At 33.1% G+C, this 17,141-nt stretch overlaps 1 protein-coding gene across 4 annotated transcripts in view; it reads left to right on the top strand.

Annotated features, from left to right (window-relative positions):
• The window catches only part of LOC131806386 (neurogenic protein mastermind-like), a 418,316-nt gene that overhangs the window by 324,407 nt on the left and 76,768 nt on the right, over positions 1–17,141 (top strand). For 3 of the 4 annotated variants that reach the window (XM_059130427.1, XM_059130425.1, XM_059130426.1), the window contains exon 3: positions 10,996–13,068. In XM_059130427.1, the coding sequence (XP_058986410.1) occupies positions 10,996–13,068 (2,073 nt within the window). Of the gene's footprint in view, positions 1–10,264; positions 10,891–10,995; positions 13,069–17,141 lie in introns of those variants that run through there. The other variant, XM_059130428.1, reaches the window with a different exon arrangement.

Raw genomic sequence — 17,141 nt, 5'->3', positions numbered from 1 at the left:
TACGAAAAGTACTAAATTTCACCACATTTGGTATCATTTCGAATCAAGTGAATGGTTAGAGCTAAAAAATTTGGAATGGGAATTAAGGTAAAGAAGTAGCGTCAATGTAAGGAGTTAGGTTTGGAAGTGTGTACTTAGATATACGAAAATTACTAAAGGGTACTAAACTTAGTACAATTTAAATTTGGAAGAACGGATGGAGATGGAATCTGTAAATTTGAAACTAACATTACTGGCGGAGTGTAGGATGGGGATATGGAGGTAGTTTTCGAAATTTGTACATTAGCTGCAGGGTGTCTCTACTTCAACTGCAGTTTATACTCTAAATGTACGAAAAATACTGGATGGTGCTATAGTTGTTATAGGGTGAAGTGTTGGAGCTGGAATCCTCAAAATTGATATTGAGGTCTCTGTTGGTATCTGCAATCTATAATTGATATTGGTTTGGGAAATATGTTCTAAATGTGCGAACAATACTAAATTTCTATTTGGGTGAACCAATAGAGCTGATATGCAGAAATTTGGAAATAAGATTATTGTTGGAGTGTAGGATTGAGGTACGTAAGTAGTCTTGGAAATCCATACTTATGTGTACTAAATGGTACTAAATTTGGTACAATTTAAATTTTGGTATAACCGTTAGAGTTGGCGTCCTGAGATTTGGAAATAAAATTTCTGTTGGATTGTATAATATATGCAGTTAGGGAAATTTGTACCTATGTGTACTAAATGGTATAGATTTGGAATCCTGCAATTTGGAAATACGATTAGTGTTGGAGTGTCGGATTAGGATATGAAGGAAGTTTTGGAAATTCGTACTTAGGTGTACAAAATTTGGTACAGTTCGGATTCTTGTGATCAGATAGCGCTGAAATCCTGAAATTTGATATGGAGGTTGTTTTGTAATTGTGTACTACTATTGTGCGAAAAGTACTAAGTGCTACTAAATTTGGTATTGGATGAAGGTATTTTGAACTGATTACTATACTATGAGTATTATAATTACTATGCTATGAGTATTATATTATCTGTTCTTACAGTACTAAATGTTACGAAATTTTGTATTGAATAAATGTATAGAGCTAAAGTCCAGAAATTTGACATTAAGGACTCTATTTGTATCTTGTGTTAAGATCTGGTGGTATTATTGCAAGTGCGTACTATAACAGTTTGAAAAATACTAAATGGTACTAATTTTGGATCACTGTTAGTGTCTAGGATGGTGGTTTGTGGATTTCCGCCCTATCCTTTCACCCAATACCAAATTTAGTACCATTTAGTACTTTTCTTATTTCCACCCCTTCACTCAGTACTTAATATAGTACCATTCTGTACTTTTCGTACAATTATAGTACACATTTCCTAAACCACCTCTATATCTCCAGGTTTCACATGAACCCTAATATCAAATTTTAGATTTAAACCATTATCTGTTCATCCAGTACTAAATTGTACAAAATATAGTACTATATGGTACTTTTCCTACACTTATAGTACATATTTCCAAAACCACATCACATCCCAACCACAAACGGGTATCCCAATACAAAAAATTTGGAATTCCAGCTTCATCCGTTCACCCTCAACAAAATAGTTAGAAATTTAGTACCGTTTAGCATGGTTCGCACACTTAATACAGATTTCCAAAACCACCTTCACATATCAAACTTATATTCAAACCTTGATTCCTATACCAAATATCAAGTTTCTGGATCCAAATGGTACCATTTCAAGAATTTAGTACAATTTTAGAACTTTTCTTAACTTTAAAGTTCAAATTTCCAAAAACCCATTGGTACATCTATCCTGCACTTCAACAGCGACTCTTATTCCAATTCTACCCTCTAGATCAACACTGAGTACTTCCTCTGTGTTTCGCGTGGTAATATTCTGTCTTTGAAAAATAGCAAAATAGGGATAGGGAAAAAAAGCAAAACAACATCCTAAAAAAGTGCAACAAAATTTTAAAAATTTTGAATATCCTGAGGTTTTCTGTTAGAGTCTCTTGACCGCGGTGTTTTTTGAATTTTTCTTCATATTTAGCGTTATTTGTCTATGGTACGGTATTAAAAGAATAAAAAGAATAATACCTTTCACAGGCTCTAAACTTCTCAGCCAGACACCATGCAGTTAAAGGAGTTAATACACCTTCATCAGTTATAAGCTTCCTCTAGTTTGCTTACAAACATGTTGGTTACAACTTATACACAGCCAACTTAAAGAGTCAGAGTGGAGATATGGTCGTTGAGTAAAAATACAATTTTTGTTCGCCTTTTTATTACCAATGGAGTCGTAAAAACTTAAATTACTTTTAAGTTTCATTTTGTGTTCTCTTCCATCTTCTCTGCCATAGAACATATATGTATGTGTAAGAGTAATAGGAATATACATTAAAAATAAGGTGGCTCTGTCGAAGTTAAACAAAATTTTTAACATTTATAGGATCCTAAATTGGTATCTCATATGAAATTATGCACCTTAGTGTAAATGTACTTTACTGAAAATCGTATGGTGTTGGAGATATTGGGGGGTTTTTCCAGTTACAAAAAAACAAAAACATCCAACTCTGTTTGCGGCTGATAAGAGGTACTCTCCCCCAGCCAGGGCACCGAGTGTTCGACACAATGTTAAACATGCGTGCCAATCTGTCGGGGTTTCCCCCAACATAAGCATAACATTTCCTAAATACTGGAAATAAACAATAACAACAAGAGCAATAATAATAACACCAACAAAATCGAGAACACATCCATGGCAAACACTTGAACGGGTGTCTTGCAATTCCAATTTGTTGGCCATTTTGTCTTTTGGGGGGTAATTCTTTGTTATTTTTGGTACTTTTTTCCAGATTGTTCATAGAATGCAATTTTACATATATGTACACACATATAAATTGGGTTTTTCTGGTATAAAATAATGAAGCTCATGGTGACGAAAATGATAAACTACTCAAACACGCACACTCACACACACACATACATCGACGGCAAAGAGTATCAATGTTGTAGGGGGCACGAAATTGGTATATGCTTCACATTTTTGGCTCAAGGATACGGAAACCTCCATTGATAGTAAAAACAAAATGTAGTGGTATATGTAAGGATAAGATGCAAGTAGAAAGGGGGAATAAAGACGATCTAACAACGTATGGATAACAAAATTCAAATAAAATTAATGCAATTGATTGAACATAAAGTAGGGAAGTGATTAGAAATGGAAATCATTTTTATTCACAGGTGAAGATTAAAAAGGTGGAAAAATATCTGTATACTGCAGAAACAAACGAAACCTCCTCAGGTCTTCAGTGGACAAAGAATTACATTTGTATACTTGTGGTTGCTGGTACGGCCAAATTTTCCCTATCAATGTAACGTTTGTAGACCCCACGTCTCTTTGGACGAAATTAGTTTCAGAATACGTGATGTTGATCTGTCTGTTTGTTCCGCTGCTGCGCACGAAGGGACTACCCTAATATATAAAAGGCTAGCGAAATAATTGACTGACTGAGAATCAACGGCAGACGACACGACTGAAGATAGAATCTTGAAATTTTACACGAGGGTCAGTCTCCCTGCGTAGGCGTGTGGTTTTTGGAAACTCGTACTAAAATGGTACTGAAATGCACTAAAAATTAATACTTCGTATTGGACGAACGAATTGAGCTAGGATTCTGAAATTTGAAATGAGAGTCACTGATGAAGTGTCGGATAGATGTCCTGAATGGTTTTTGGAAATGTTATACTGGGGTCATGTTGGTGATAGGTTTGTGGTCTTGGAAATGTGTGCTAAGAGTGCACGAAAAGTACTAAATTTGGTTTTGGGTGAAGAAATAGAGCTGGAAACCTGATATTTGATATATACATATGTCACTGAGATTAAGATATGGAAGAGGTTTTGTCAATGTGTACTACAACTGTACTAAATGGTACTAAGGGTGGAAAAGTTTGGGTTAGGGTGAACAGATGAAGCTGAACTTTTGAAATGAAATGGGGTCCCTGTTGGCAATAGGTTTGTGGTTTTGGGAATGTGTACTACAAGTGCACGAAAAGTACTTAACAGTACTAAATTTGTTCTGGTGAAGGAATAAAGCTGAAATCCTGAAATTTGGTATAGATTTCACACTGTTGGTGTCTGGAGGTGATTTTGGAAATATGTACTATAATTAATCGAAAAGTATTAAATAGTACTAAATTTGGTATTAGTTGAAGGAATAGAGATTTAATCCTGAAATTTGATATTGAGGTCTCTGTTGATATCTGAAGGTGGTTTTGGAAATGTGTACTATAATTGTACAAACGAAAAAGTACTAAATAGTACTAAATTTGGCATTGGGTGAAGGGATAGAGCCGGTGTCATGACATTTTATATTGAGGTATCTGTAGGTATTTAAGTTTGAGATATGAAGTGGGTTTATAAAATGGTATTGGGCAAAGGAATTGAACTGAAATCCTGAAATTTGATATTGAGGTCACTGTTGATGGTAGGTTTTGATGAAGGGGTTGTTTTGGAAATGTGTACTAGAAGTGCACGAAAAGTACTGAATAGTCCAATATTTTAGGTACAATGTGGTACTGGATGAACAGATAGTGCTTGAAATCTGAAATTTGTTACTAGGTTCGTTATTCATGTGTAGCCTGGGCATATGAAGGTGATTTCGGAAATGTGTATTATAATTGTACGAAAGGTATTATATTTGGTATTGTGTGATGGGTAGAGATAAAATTCTGAAATATGGAATTTAGATTACTGACTGTATCTGTGTTTCAGATTTGGGGGTAGTTTGGAAATGTGTACTATAATTGTGCGAAAAGTATTAAATTGTACTAAATTTGGTATTGGATGATGGATGACGAATTTGATATTGAGGTCCCTGTTGGTATCTGGAATTGAAATATGGAGGTGGTTTTGACATATTTTTATAATAGTACGAAAAGAGCTTAATGGGACAAAATTGGATCCGAGTGGGCCTTTTGGCCTCCGTGTTTTGCTCTTTATTCTGAAATTCCAAAATTTTATATTGATCTCTGTTGGTATGTGGGATTGAGATACGTAGATTGTTTTGAAAATGCGTACTATAACTGTACGAAAAATACTAACTGGTAATAAATTTGGTATTAGGTTAAGGGATGGTATCTGGGATTGAGATATGAAGGTAAATTTGGAAATGTGTTTTATAATTGTACGAAAAGTACTAATTTTGGATCAATGTTGGTTTCTATGATGGAGAGATGTAGATTGTTTTGGATATTCGTACTAAATATTCCAAAATTTGGTATTGGGTGAAGGGATAGAGCTGAAATGCTGGCATTTGATATTTAGATTACTGATGGTATCTTCGTTTCAAAATTTTCATAAAATACAAATATCATAATAACAGACTTATTCAGGTGAGAAAATTTACAACATTGGCCCACTCCTTCTTGTACCCACTCCACCACAAAAAGGCGAAATTTTGAATAATGACAACTAGCATAAAATATGGCATTAGTTTTTTTTTTTTTTTTGATTTTTAGAACACTCCACAATTGAAAAATCGGTCCACTGTCACCATTTGTTTTCGTCTATGAATCCCTGAATGTTTTCTGCCTTTTATCTAGAGAATACATGAAAGGGAGCTTTATGTTAAAAGCCAGCCTATTGCATTAGTTACTCACTTCACACTTAAATTTTGTTATCTTTTAAGCATTAACAATTACCATTGACGAAGTGGAAGAGAATCCGTAAAATTCGTTTTATGATTATGGAATGCTTTACAAAAGCACAATTTTCAAATAATTTGAAAAAGTCTTTCTACAGTAGAACCCCATTTTGTGGCATTCAAAAATTTTCAAGAATCACTAAACTGTCTTTCTTTTCAAATCCTTTGGGTTCCGACTTAAAAATGAACTCATCCCTTCCTTGTTAGATTTCTCAGAATTCCACTGTATATTTTTATGGCTACATATGTATGTTTATGTGTTCGCTCCCGAGTACTTTGAGAATGTGCATTATGTTATTCAATATCAATTGCAAGAGGCTTAATTAGTTTTGCGGTTTTATGGTGGCGATTCTGCTGCTAGTGGTGCCAAATCCGAAGAAAATCGACGTCACCGTCTTCTTAGACAAATTATTTAAAGAATTACTTTTACTTAGAAAGGAGAGAAGGAGAGAGAGAGAGAGAGAGAGCGGTTTTGTTACAAACCACAGAAACACAAGTAGCGGACACATTTTCAATTTAACAAACTCATCTTGACCTAATCAACTTTTAGGCGCAGATATGATGTGAAAATCTCAAATCATGCAAAAATTATTGGAAAATCCAATTAGTTAAATTATGGCAATTAAGAAAATGAGAAGAGAAGATTTTTGCAATTTCCTAATTTTTACTTTTTGAAGGGCATCAGGAGGTTATTTTTTTTGTTAATTTCACACCAAAGTGTAACATTTTTTATTGCAATTATAATAAATATAATTATGATTTTATACTATTTAAATATAAATAGAAATATAAATATAATTATAAATATAAATATAAATATAAATATAAATATAAATATAAATATAAATATAAATATAAATATAAATATAAATATAAATATAAATATAAATATAAATATAAATATAAATATAATATAAATATAAATATAAATATAAATATAAATATAAATATAAATATAAATATAAATATAATATAAATATAAATATAAATATAAATATAAATATAAATATAAATATAAATATAAATATAAATATAAATATAAATATAAATATAAATATAAATATAAATATAAATATAAATATAAATATAAATATAAATATAAATATAAATATAAATATAAATATAAATATAAATATAAATATAAATATAAATATAAATATAAATATAAATATAAATATAAATATAAATATAAATATAAATATAAATATAAATGTAAATATAAATATAAATATAAATATAATTTTTTCCTCCTTCATAGCTTTTACGAAAAAAATTAAACTAAATTGAAAATTTCAAAAAGTGTGGAAAACGGAGAATTTATGAACTTTTACAAAAAAAATTAAACTAAATTGTTTATCAATCTCCCCAGAGCTATAAATTAAGATAACTTCCAAAGATTTTTGCAATTTTCTAATTTTTACTTTTTGAAGGGCATCAGGAGGTTGTTTTGGTTTTCAATTTTTATAAATATAAATAAATATAAATATAAATATGAATATAAATATAAATATAAATATAAATATAAATATAATATAAATATAAATATAAATATAAATATAAATATAAATATAAATATAAATATAAATATAAATATAAATATAAATATAAATATAAATATAAATATAAATATAATATAAATATAAATATAATATAAATATAATATAAATATAAATATAAATATAAATATAAATATAAATATAAATATAAATATAAATATAAATATAAATATAAATATAAATATAATATAAATATAAATATAAATATAATATAAATATAAATATAAATATAAATATATATAAAATATAAATATAAATATAAATATAAATATAAATATAAATATAAATGTTATGTAGAATATTAGGAAATATTTTTTATTTTTCCAAATATTTTTTGAGATATAATAGAGAATATTTTGTTGGAGAATTTTGCATGGATTCAATAATTTTCACATAAGGTACGGCTTTAACCCTAAATTTGGTGTTTTAATATTCATGAATTCCTGCCGTCTTGGTAATATTTAGGCTTTTGATGTCTTCTGAAACCCATAGCAGAATCTAGCGGCCAATAATTTTATAGAATATTTTGACACGCTAAAAAAACTTGATACTTGATCTTGAGAAAAGGACCAAAAATACCACTTTGGTCAAAATTTGAGGGTGAAAATCTTTTTATAATACAGATACAGCTGAATAATCCTCACGAGGGAAATAAAAATGGGGGCGAGAAGTAATTGGAAAATCACAGTGGGATGAAATTTTCCAATAATTCCAAGAAAACAAAAAACACTTTTTTTGTCTCTGAAGATCCTTTGAAAAAAAAATTCCTATAAAAATTATAAAAGTTTGAGGGTGAAAATCTATTTATAATACAGATACAGCTGAATAATCCTCAAGAGGGAAGCACAAATTGGGCGAGAAGTAATTGCAAAAACACAGTGGGATGAAATTTTTGAATAATTAAAAAAAAAACACTTTTTGTCTCTGAAGATCCTTTGGAAAAAAATTCCTTAACAAAATTCTTTAAAATAATTATATAAAATTCTTTGAAGGTTCTTGTGTACTTTTTAAGTCATTTTAAAATGTCTTTAAGAATACCACCCATATATTGTTGGGAACACCTTTAAAAAATCCTTTAAAATCCTTCCTCTGCTTAAAAAAATCCACATCCTTGTTTCTGAAGGTCCTTTAGAAAAATCGCCTAAAAACCCTGTGACTGTCACTCAAACTTAAACCTTGAACTTTCCTTAAAACTCCAAGATAATGTCTTTGAAGGTCCTTTAAAAAGAATTTTCTAAAAATTCTCCAATTTCCGATAGGTTTTAAAAATTCCCTAGAAATCTCCTCAAGAGGCAAATAAAAATAGGGGAGAAATAATTGGAAAATCACAGTGGGATGAAATTGACAATAATTCCAAAAAAAATCCTTTTTCTGAAAATCCTTTGGAAAAAATTCCTATAAAAATTAAAAAAAGAATCCTTTGGAAGGTCCTTTAGAATAATTATATAAAATTGTTTGTAGGTACTTTGCATCTTTTTTTTAATTTTTTGTAAGTCATTTGAAAATGTCTTTAAGAATATATATGAAATCCTTCCTTTGCTTAGAAAAACCACATCTTTATTTCTGAAGGTCTTTTAGAAAAAGTTGTCTAAAACCCTGTGACTGTTCCTTAAACTTAAACCTTAAACTTTCTTTAAATCTCCATAATAATGTCTTTGAAGGTCCTTTAAAAAGAATTCTCTCCCTAAAAATCCACGCAGATGTTTTTGAAAATCCTTAAAATTTTCTAGAAATCTCTTGAATGTCCTTTATAAAATTCTTTAAAAATTCAACTTTTTGCCCCTGAAAGTCCTCTAGAAAAATTGTCTCGAACTCTACAAAAAATTATATGAAGGTCCTTCAGAGAAACGTTCTTTAAAATTGTTTGTAGGTACTTTGCATTTTTTTTAATCTTTTGTAAGTCATTTTAATATGTCTTTAAGAATATATATATAAAATCCTTCCTTTGCTTAGAAAAAATCCACATCTTTGTTTCTGAAGGTTTTTTTGAAAAAATTGTCTAAAACCCTGCGACTGTCCCTTAAATTTAAACCTTAAACATTTTTTAAATCTCCATGATAATGTCTTTGAAGGTCCTTAAAAAAGAATTCTCTAAAAATCCTTAAAAATCCACGCAGATGTTTTTGAAAGTCCTTAAAATATTCTAGAAATCTCTTGAATGTCCTTTATAAAATTCTTTGAAAATTCCACTTTCTTGCTCCTGAAAGTCTCTAGAACAATTGTCTCGAACTCTACAAAAAATGATATGAAGGTCCTTAAAAATTTATTTGAAGTTTTTTCAGAGATTTCAAAAATTCTCCGTTAGAAGGTCCTTTAGAAACGTTATTTAAAACTCCACGATAATATCTTAGAAGGCCCTTTACATAGAATTCTCCAAACAATCCTTTGAGGGGTTTTACATTTTGTTTTAAAAATCCACGCAGATGTTTCCCTAAAAAAAATTCCCTAGAAATCTCTTGAATCTCCTTTATAAAATTTAAAAAAAAAATCCAATCTATTGCCCCGACAAAAAATTTTATGCAGGTCCTTCTGAAAAATTCCATAAAAACCTTATGTATTTGAAGGCCCTTCAGAGATTTCTAAAATCGTCCGTCAGAAGGTCCTTTAGAAACTTTTTTTAAAACTCCACGACAATGTCTTTGAATGTCCTTTGAAAATAATTCCCAAAAAATCCTTTGAGTTCTTCTATAGTAATAGTTCTTTTGAAAAAGTCCATAAACCTTTTTTGAAGTCCTTAAGATTTTCAAAAAATGATCCGTGAGAATAATTTAAAAAAGGTTAAAAATCTTGGTATAATGTAATGAGGATCCTTTATATTCCTCATATTGCGAGCTGTAATATTGCCAAAGAGCCTTTATACCTCAAGTGCAAGGATTCCAAGGAATCTTAATCTGAAAATTTCCAAAAGTGTGGAAAACGGAGAATTTTTTCCTCTTTCATAACTTTTACGAAAAAAAAATAAACTAAATTGTTTTCCAATCTCCACAGAGCTATAAACTAAGATAACTTCCAAAACAGAAGAAAATCCAAACCAAAAAATACAAGCTAACCCATAAACCAAAGAACATTTAGGAAAATTCCTCTAAGAAAACAAAAAAAAAAAACTCAAAATACGTTTTAAACAAAAGCTTCAAAAAGCACCGAGAAAATATATAAACAACAATCACTAAAATCAACAAAAACAACAACAACAGAAAATCATGAAAGACTTCAAAACACAACAAAGCCTGTGCAGAAATCAAAAAGTTTTAAAAACTCAGCTACGAAGACATCTGCGAAAATTATAAAAAATCAACACCAACAAAAAAATCCTCAATTGATCAACGTAAACAACGCTACACCTCGCTCGCTCGTACGCTCTCACCCCATTTAAAGATAAAATACAAAAAAGTAGAAAAGCAAAGTGCTAAGCTTGAACACACACACCCACAGTTCCAGAATAAAACAACAAGGCGTGATACTTAAACTCAAAGCTCGAGAAACTCAATTTCAGGCGACATTATCAAAAAATAAATCAAACGCTTGCAGCTCATCACCTTAGCTACGAAAAATCGATCACAAAATTCTCTCTACAAAAACAACTCCCTCTCTTAGTGAATCTCTTAAGCTGCTAAAACTATTTTAATGAATATTTGGGTAAATTTATTTTCACAATTTTCAAATGATTTAAAAAAATTTCAAAAATCTTTGCATTCCCATTTAATAACCCTTTAATTTTTCAATTTTTTCTCTCATTTCCAGCAACAAAAGTTCTTAAAACGACCCGCTGACGATGCCGACAATGGTGCCGAAAATTTCGAACCGCCCCACAAATTGCCCAACAACAACAACAATTCCAATAACAGCAATAATAACAACAACAACAATGGCTCCGAGAATCTAAAATTCTCTGTGGAAATTGTCCAGCAACTGGAGTTCACCACCTCGGCGGCCAATTCTCAACCCCAGCAGATAAGCACCAATGTCACAGTGAAAGCCCTGACCAATACCTCCGTGAAAAGTGAACCGGGTGTAAGTGCAAGCGGCGGTGGGCCAGGCGGTACCGGTGGACCCGGCGGTGGTGGTGGTGGTCCCCAGGGCAGTGATCCCCAACATAATGGTAACAATAACAACAACAACAATCGCGGTGGCATGCATATGGGCAGTGGTGCAGGCAGTGCTTCGAATCTAATGGGTGGCCATAACATGAATGCAGCTCAGCAGCAGCAGCAGCAACAACAACAACAACAGAAACCCAACAACATGGGTGGTTTGGGCAATTTGGTGGAGTGTAAACGTGAACCGGACCACGATTTCCCCGATTTGGCCGGCTTGGAGAAGGATGGCGGTCCGAACAGTAACTTTCCCGCCTTTACCGAATTCATGGGAGACGACGGCGCCGTGGGCAATGAAACCTTCAAGGATCTCATCAATGACTTGCAAGATTTCAATCCTGGCTTTTTGGATGGCCTCGATGAGAAACCCCTGATGGACATCAAAACAGAGGATGGCATTAAGGTGGAACCGCCCAATGTCCAGGCCTTGATTGATAGCTTGAATGTCAAGTCGGAAAATGCCATGGCTCAGTTTAATGCAGCCTTTGGAGGTGGTGGTGGTCCAAATCCAGGTGGTCCCAATGTTGGCAGCGGAATGGGTGGCGGACCCATGGGTGGGGGACCAGGTGGTCCCAACAATGATCCGCAAGGCATGAACAAAATGCGTTCCCAGTTCCAGAATGGTCCCAACACAGGACCCATGTCCGAATTATCACTTGCCGCCCAAACCCTCAAACAAATGGCCGAACAACATCAGCACAAGAATGCCATGGGTGGCATGAATTTCCCCCGGCCGCCCATGCATCAGGGTCAGCAGAATCAAATGATGGGTGGTGGCGGTGGTGGTCCCAATGGTCGTTACAATGACTATGTTGGTGGTTTTGGAGGGCCCAATGATTTCATGCAGGGTCCCAATGGTCCCCAACAGCATCCGCAACATCAAAACATACCACCCCAATTCCAGCAAAAGGCTCAGGGTGGTCCCATGGGTGGCAACAATGTACAGCAGTCCTTCTTGGACATTAAACAGGAGCTCTACTATTCCTCACAGCAGAATGAATTCGATCTCAAGCGTCTTCAGCAGCAACAGCAAATGCAGCAGCAGCAACAACAACAACAGCAGCAGCAGCATATGTCACAAGCCAATATGGGTAAAATGGGACCCAATGGGCCCATGGGTGGTGGTGGCGTTGGTGTGGGCAATTTCCCCAAACCCAATGGTCCCGGACAACAGCAATCTCAAACCCAAAATCCAAACCAACAACCCCAATACTCGCCCTACAATTCCCCCATGGGTCCGGCCGGAGGCGGTGGTGCCGGCGGACCTGGCATTCCCGGTGGTTCCCAGGGTGGTATGGGACCAAACTTTATGCAAGGACCTGGACCACGCGGTGGACCAGGCATCGGTGTTGGTGGTATGGGACCCAACCAAGGTGGCCCATCAAATGGTCCACCCAACATGTCACCAGTCCAGCAGCAGCAACCACAGTCGCAACAACAACAGCCACAAAATGCCAATGCCCGAGGTCCCAACTCACAACAGAATTTACCGAATATGGGCAGCGCGGGACCAAATATCAATAATCAAAATGGTCCGAATTCGGGACCGAATCTAAATGGTCCCGGCAATGGACCGGCGGCCGGTCAGCAGCAAGGTAATCCAAATATGCCACAGCAACAACAACAGCAGCAGGCCCAACAAACCACCACAACAACGTTGCAAATGAAGCAGACGCAACAGTTGCATATTTCACAGCAAGGTGGCGCTCATGGTATTCAGGTGAGTGGATTGAAGATTTTATTTATAATTTTTTTTATTATTTTTTGTTGGTAAAAAGTGTTTTATAAATTACTTACTCTCTCGCTCTCTGAAGAAGAGAAAAAATTAGTGTATATTTCCTAAAGAGATTGACTTCGGCGGGGTTGAACATTTCATACCCTTTACCGTGAGGAAAGCTTAAATTAAAATTTACCCTAAGAACCCGTAACTATTTTAGGGATTCGATCTACAAACCGAGTGTCATCAAATCCGCCTTGCATTTTTCAAAGCCCAGAGTGGCTATTGGAATGAAAACTATAAAAAGTTTGCAGCGATTTCGGAAAAAGTGCGGCATTTGCCCAAAATAAAAAATGTTTTTTTCCTTATAAACCGAAATGCATGATATTTTTTATGGTAATTATTAATTATACAAAGTTCTTTTGTTCAGAGACTCACGTTGAAATTCGATACAGAATATTTCTTCCTTTGATACCTTATCGAAAAAATCAAATATTAAGGGAGATTTTGTCGTAGAATGGAAAAGTGTTAAATTAAGAGAAAAAATCTAAGCACATAATTTCCACTTTAAATACATACGTTTCGAATATATTTTTTATAAAAACTATTAAACTTAGATATATGATTTATTCTGAGATTTATCTTTGAATTTTATGTAGAATATTTCTTTCTTTGACACTTTTTGCCGAAAACGAAGTTTTATATCACTTTCAGGCATCTATCCGAAAAAATACCAAAAAAAAAATTGATTAAAAAATTAGGAAATATTTTTGAGTATTTGTTGGCAACATTGATGGAAATATTTTTTTGATTATAATAGAAATAGAGATTTCTTTTCCTTGGTGATCTATAGTGAAATTTGATGGAGAACATTTTTGTTTTTAACGTCATCCTTCTAAAATGATGTTCTGTGGGAGAACTTTGCATTAATTCACATAAAGTACGGTTTAACCCTAAATTGCATTTTTATTAATTATGAATTTCCGACGTTTAGGTAAGATTTAGACTTTTGATGTCTTCTAGGACCTATAGTAGAATTTTATGACAAATAATTTTGTAGAATATTTTAACGTGCTACGACCCCGTTTAAAGGGAGTTCTTAGAAATATTTAAAAAAAACAAAAAGACACCTTTCGTGACTCGCTTGAGGGTTAAAACTACTGACAAAAATAATCTTCGTAGTGTTATCTGTAATATTGCCCAGGACACTATGTACCAAAAATGCGCGGATTCCGAGGAATCTTAGTCCGAAAATTTCCAAAAATGCATTAGAGGGGAGAACTTTTCCTCTCTATTTCGGTTACTTTACGAGGGAAACTTTCAAAACGCAGACATACATGACTCCTATTTTTAGCTCCACTTTCACAATCTACTGGATTTCTCCTTTAATCATAGAAAAAAATGAATGTTGTCGCTCAGGGTAGATTTTCTATTGATCGGAAAAAATCGAAAATTCCAAATGTCAGAGTTCTTCTTGAAGGCTAGTATCGAAATTTTTGTTAACGTAACACTTATGTGAATCGACTTCCCATTTCACGATCATTCGGCCTTTGGTATTGGAAAGCCTAAAAGTCGAAGTCAACTTTTAACTGCAGTAAAAAATTTTTGATTTTGAGATCGTATAATTTAATTTTTTGTTCAAACGAGCCTAAATATATGCAATCCCTACCACATTTTTACTATTAAAATATTTGATCCTGATTTCAATGCCCGCCAAAAAGTAAAAGAAATAGAAATCGAATTTTGTTTAAAAGGTCGAAATCAAGAATCGTTTATTTTTTTTTTTTTTGCTGATTAGGCAAAAACATTATTTTTTTTTTTTTTTTTTTTTTTTTTTTGAAGCAAAATCGAAAGATCCCAAAATCGTCGTTTTTGTTGATTATTTTGATTTTAATGTCCGTCCAATTGTCGAATAGTTTATTAAAATAAAAATTGACTTTAGAGTCGAAATCAAAAATGGTTTTTTGGCTGATTGAACAAATTCGAAAAGCCAAAAGCCCTTATATGAGGGCAATACTTAGAAGTGGACTTTCATGAGTGCAAATTCCCTGGTGGAAGCACTGAGAACGTAAATTATCAAATTTCATCTTATGTGGTTCCAAAATATATTTGAAATCTCCAAAATACTTCAAATCGCAATGTGGTGGACCTGTATTGACATTTGTCCCCCAATAGAAATTTCGTCCGATAAGAAGTCCAAAATATCAAATTAAAGCAATTTTTAAACATTTTTTCCATATAATACTCCAATGACTGACTTTTTAGTTTCAAAGTTGTGCGAAGCGCCTAAAAGTATACTCCAAAAATAGAAAAATGCAATTGTGAAAAAGTCACTAATAATAAATAACAAGTAAGAAAGATTTAAGTTCGGTAGAGCTGAACTTTTAATACCATACATAGGATAATAGGGCATATACGACAACGTGGACCTGCATACGCAACTTTTGTCAGAAGCCATTACAATATTCAAATGCAAAACTTGAAAAAAATCGGTGAATAATGTCGCTAAAATGATCAAAATACCAAAATAGACGTGGACCTGCACAGACAATTTTTTGTCATAGGCTGTAGTATCCATTACGAACTTCAAATACCAGATTTGAAACATTTCCAATGAATAATGTCGCTAAAATCATCAAAATACCGAAAATGGGGAGTTGCCGTTATATGGGGGCTATACCAAAACGTGGATCTACACGGCCCATTTTCAATATCAAAAGTCCTGCATATATAATACACATTTGGATAAAATTTTATCAATCTACTTCATTTCGTTCGGAAGCTAGAGTGATTTCCACAGACGGACTGACGGACATAGAATTTTATGTTAATCAAGAATATATATACCTTGTGGGGTCTAAAATGTATATTTCGAGGTATTACAAACGGAATGACAAACTTAATATACCCTCCATACTATGGTGGAGGGTAGAAAAATGTGTAAAGTAGCCTTAATAAAAAATTGTGCAATTTGTTAAGGTATCAGTCGAATACTTCGAGGTCTTGAAAAAATACGCCTAAAAGTATGTATCAATATCAGCTCATACAAAAAATTATTTTATACAAAATTGTACACATTGTTTATATCGGAAACGAATATTTGGAGGGGTTTCAAAAATAACCCCTAAAAGTATGCTTCAATGTCAAGAAGGAGATTGTTTTGATGTGGTTTCCCCAACAACTGGCCAGACTGATTTCAATTTTTAAAGGAGATTTATCCTTCGAAATCGGTTGTTTCTGAGGCTTTCAGTTGTTTACTTGCGGGTTGAGGATCTTACCAAGCTCTTCCATGGCTTGTTCTGCTATCTGGCGAAAGGATGGTTTAAATTTGATTTTTTAAGGCAGCAAGGAACAAATTTGTCTCATTTTTTGTTGCTTTAACTCCATGCTAATTTGCAATAATCCCTAAAAAACCCTCCCCCGCAGAAACACTCAACCATGAAGCATAACCCCAAGTTGTTTCTAATCCAATAATTCCCAAGACATTCCATTTACACAATGTATGTACATACATATATGTGTGTCCACAAAAACCCTTTCAACGCCTACCCACATCCTGAGCAGCATCTATGCGTTTTTTAATATTCCATAGACACGTTTTAATATTTCCTTAATTTTCTTTCAAACACTTTTTATTCCTTACCGCACACACATTTTACAACAACGAAACTTATCAATGAGGAACAAAGAAAAAAACAACTTTTATTGCTCTAAAGTTATTGAGGAAACTGAGGAGAAAAAATCGCAAGTAAATGGAAATCGAGGAAAAGAAAAAAAGTTTTGCCAACGACGAATTGACGCATATTTTTTTTTTTTTTGCTTTTTTTTTGAAAAGGTATTAAAGTCAATGGTGTTAATATCAATGGGAACACCACCTACATACATACATACCTACACACACAACTCATATCAAACTGGAAGACATGAAAAGAAGAAAAAAATTAACCATTCATCTACCCCCAAATGACCTTTTTCCTCCCATACATATAAATAAACCACCCCACTCACACACCTATCCATCCACCCGATTGTCTTTGCAAATGCCAGGAAAAAAAGTGCAACCCTAAAAACAAAAT

Source organism: Musca domestica, unplaced genomic scaffold (genome assembly GCF_030504385.1).
Source record: "Musca domestica strain aabys unplaced genomic scaffold, Musca_domestica.polishedcontigs.V.1.1 75, whole genome shotgun sequence".
Lineage (NCBI taxonomy): Eukaryota > Metazoa > Arthropoda > Insecta > Diptera > Muscidae > Musca > Musca domestica.
Note: the sequence above shows the minus strand (reverse complement) of the source record. Positions and strands in the feature narration are given on the sequence as shown.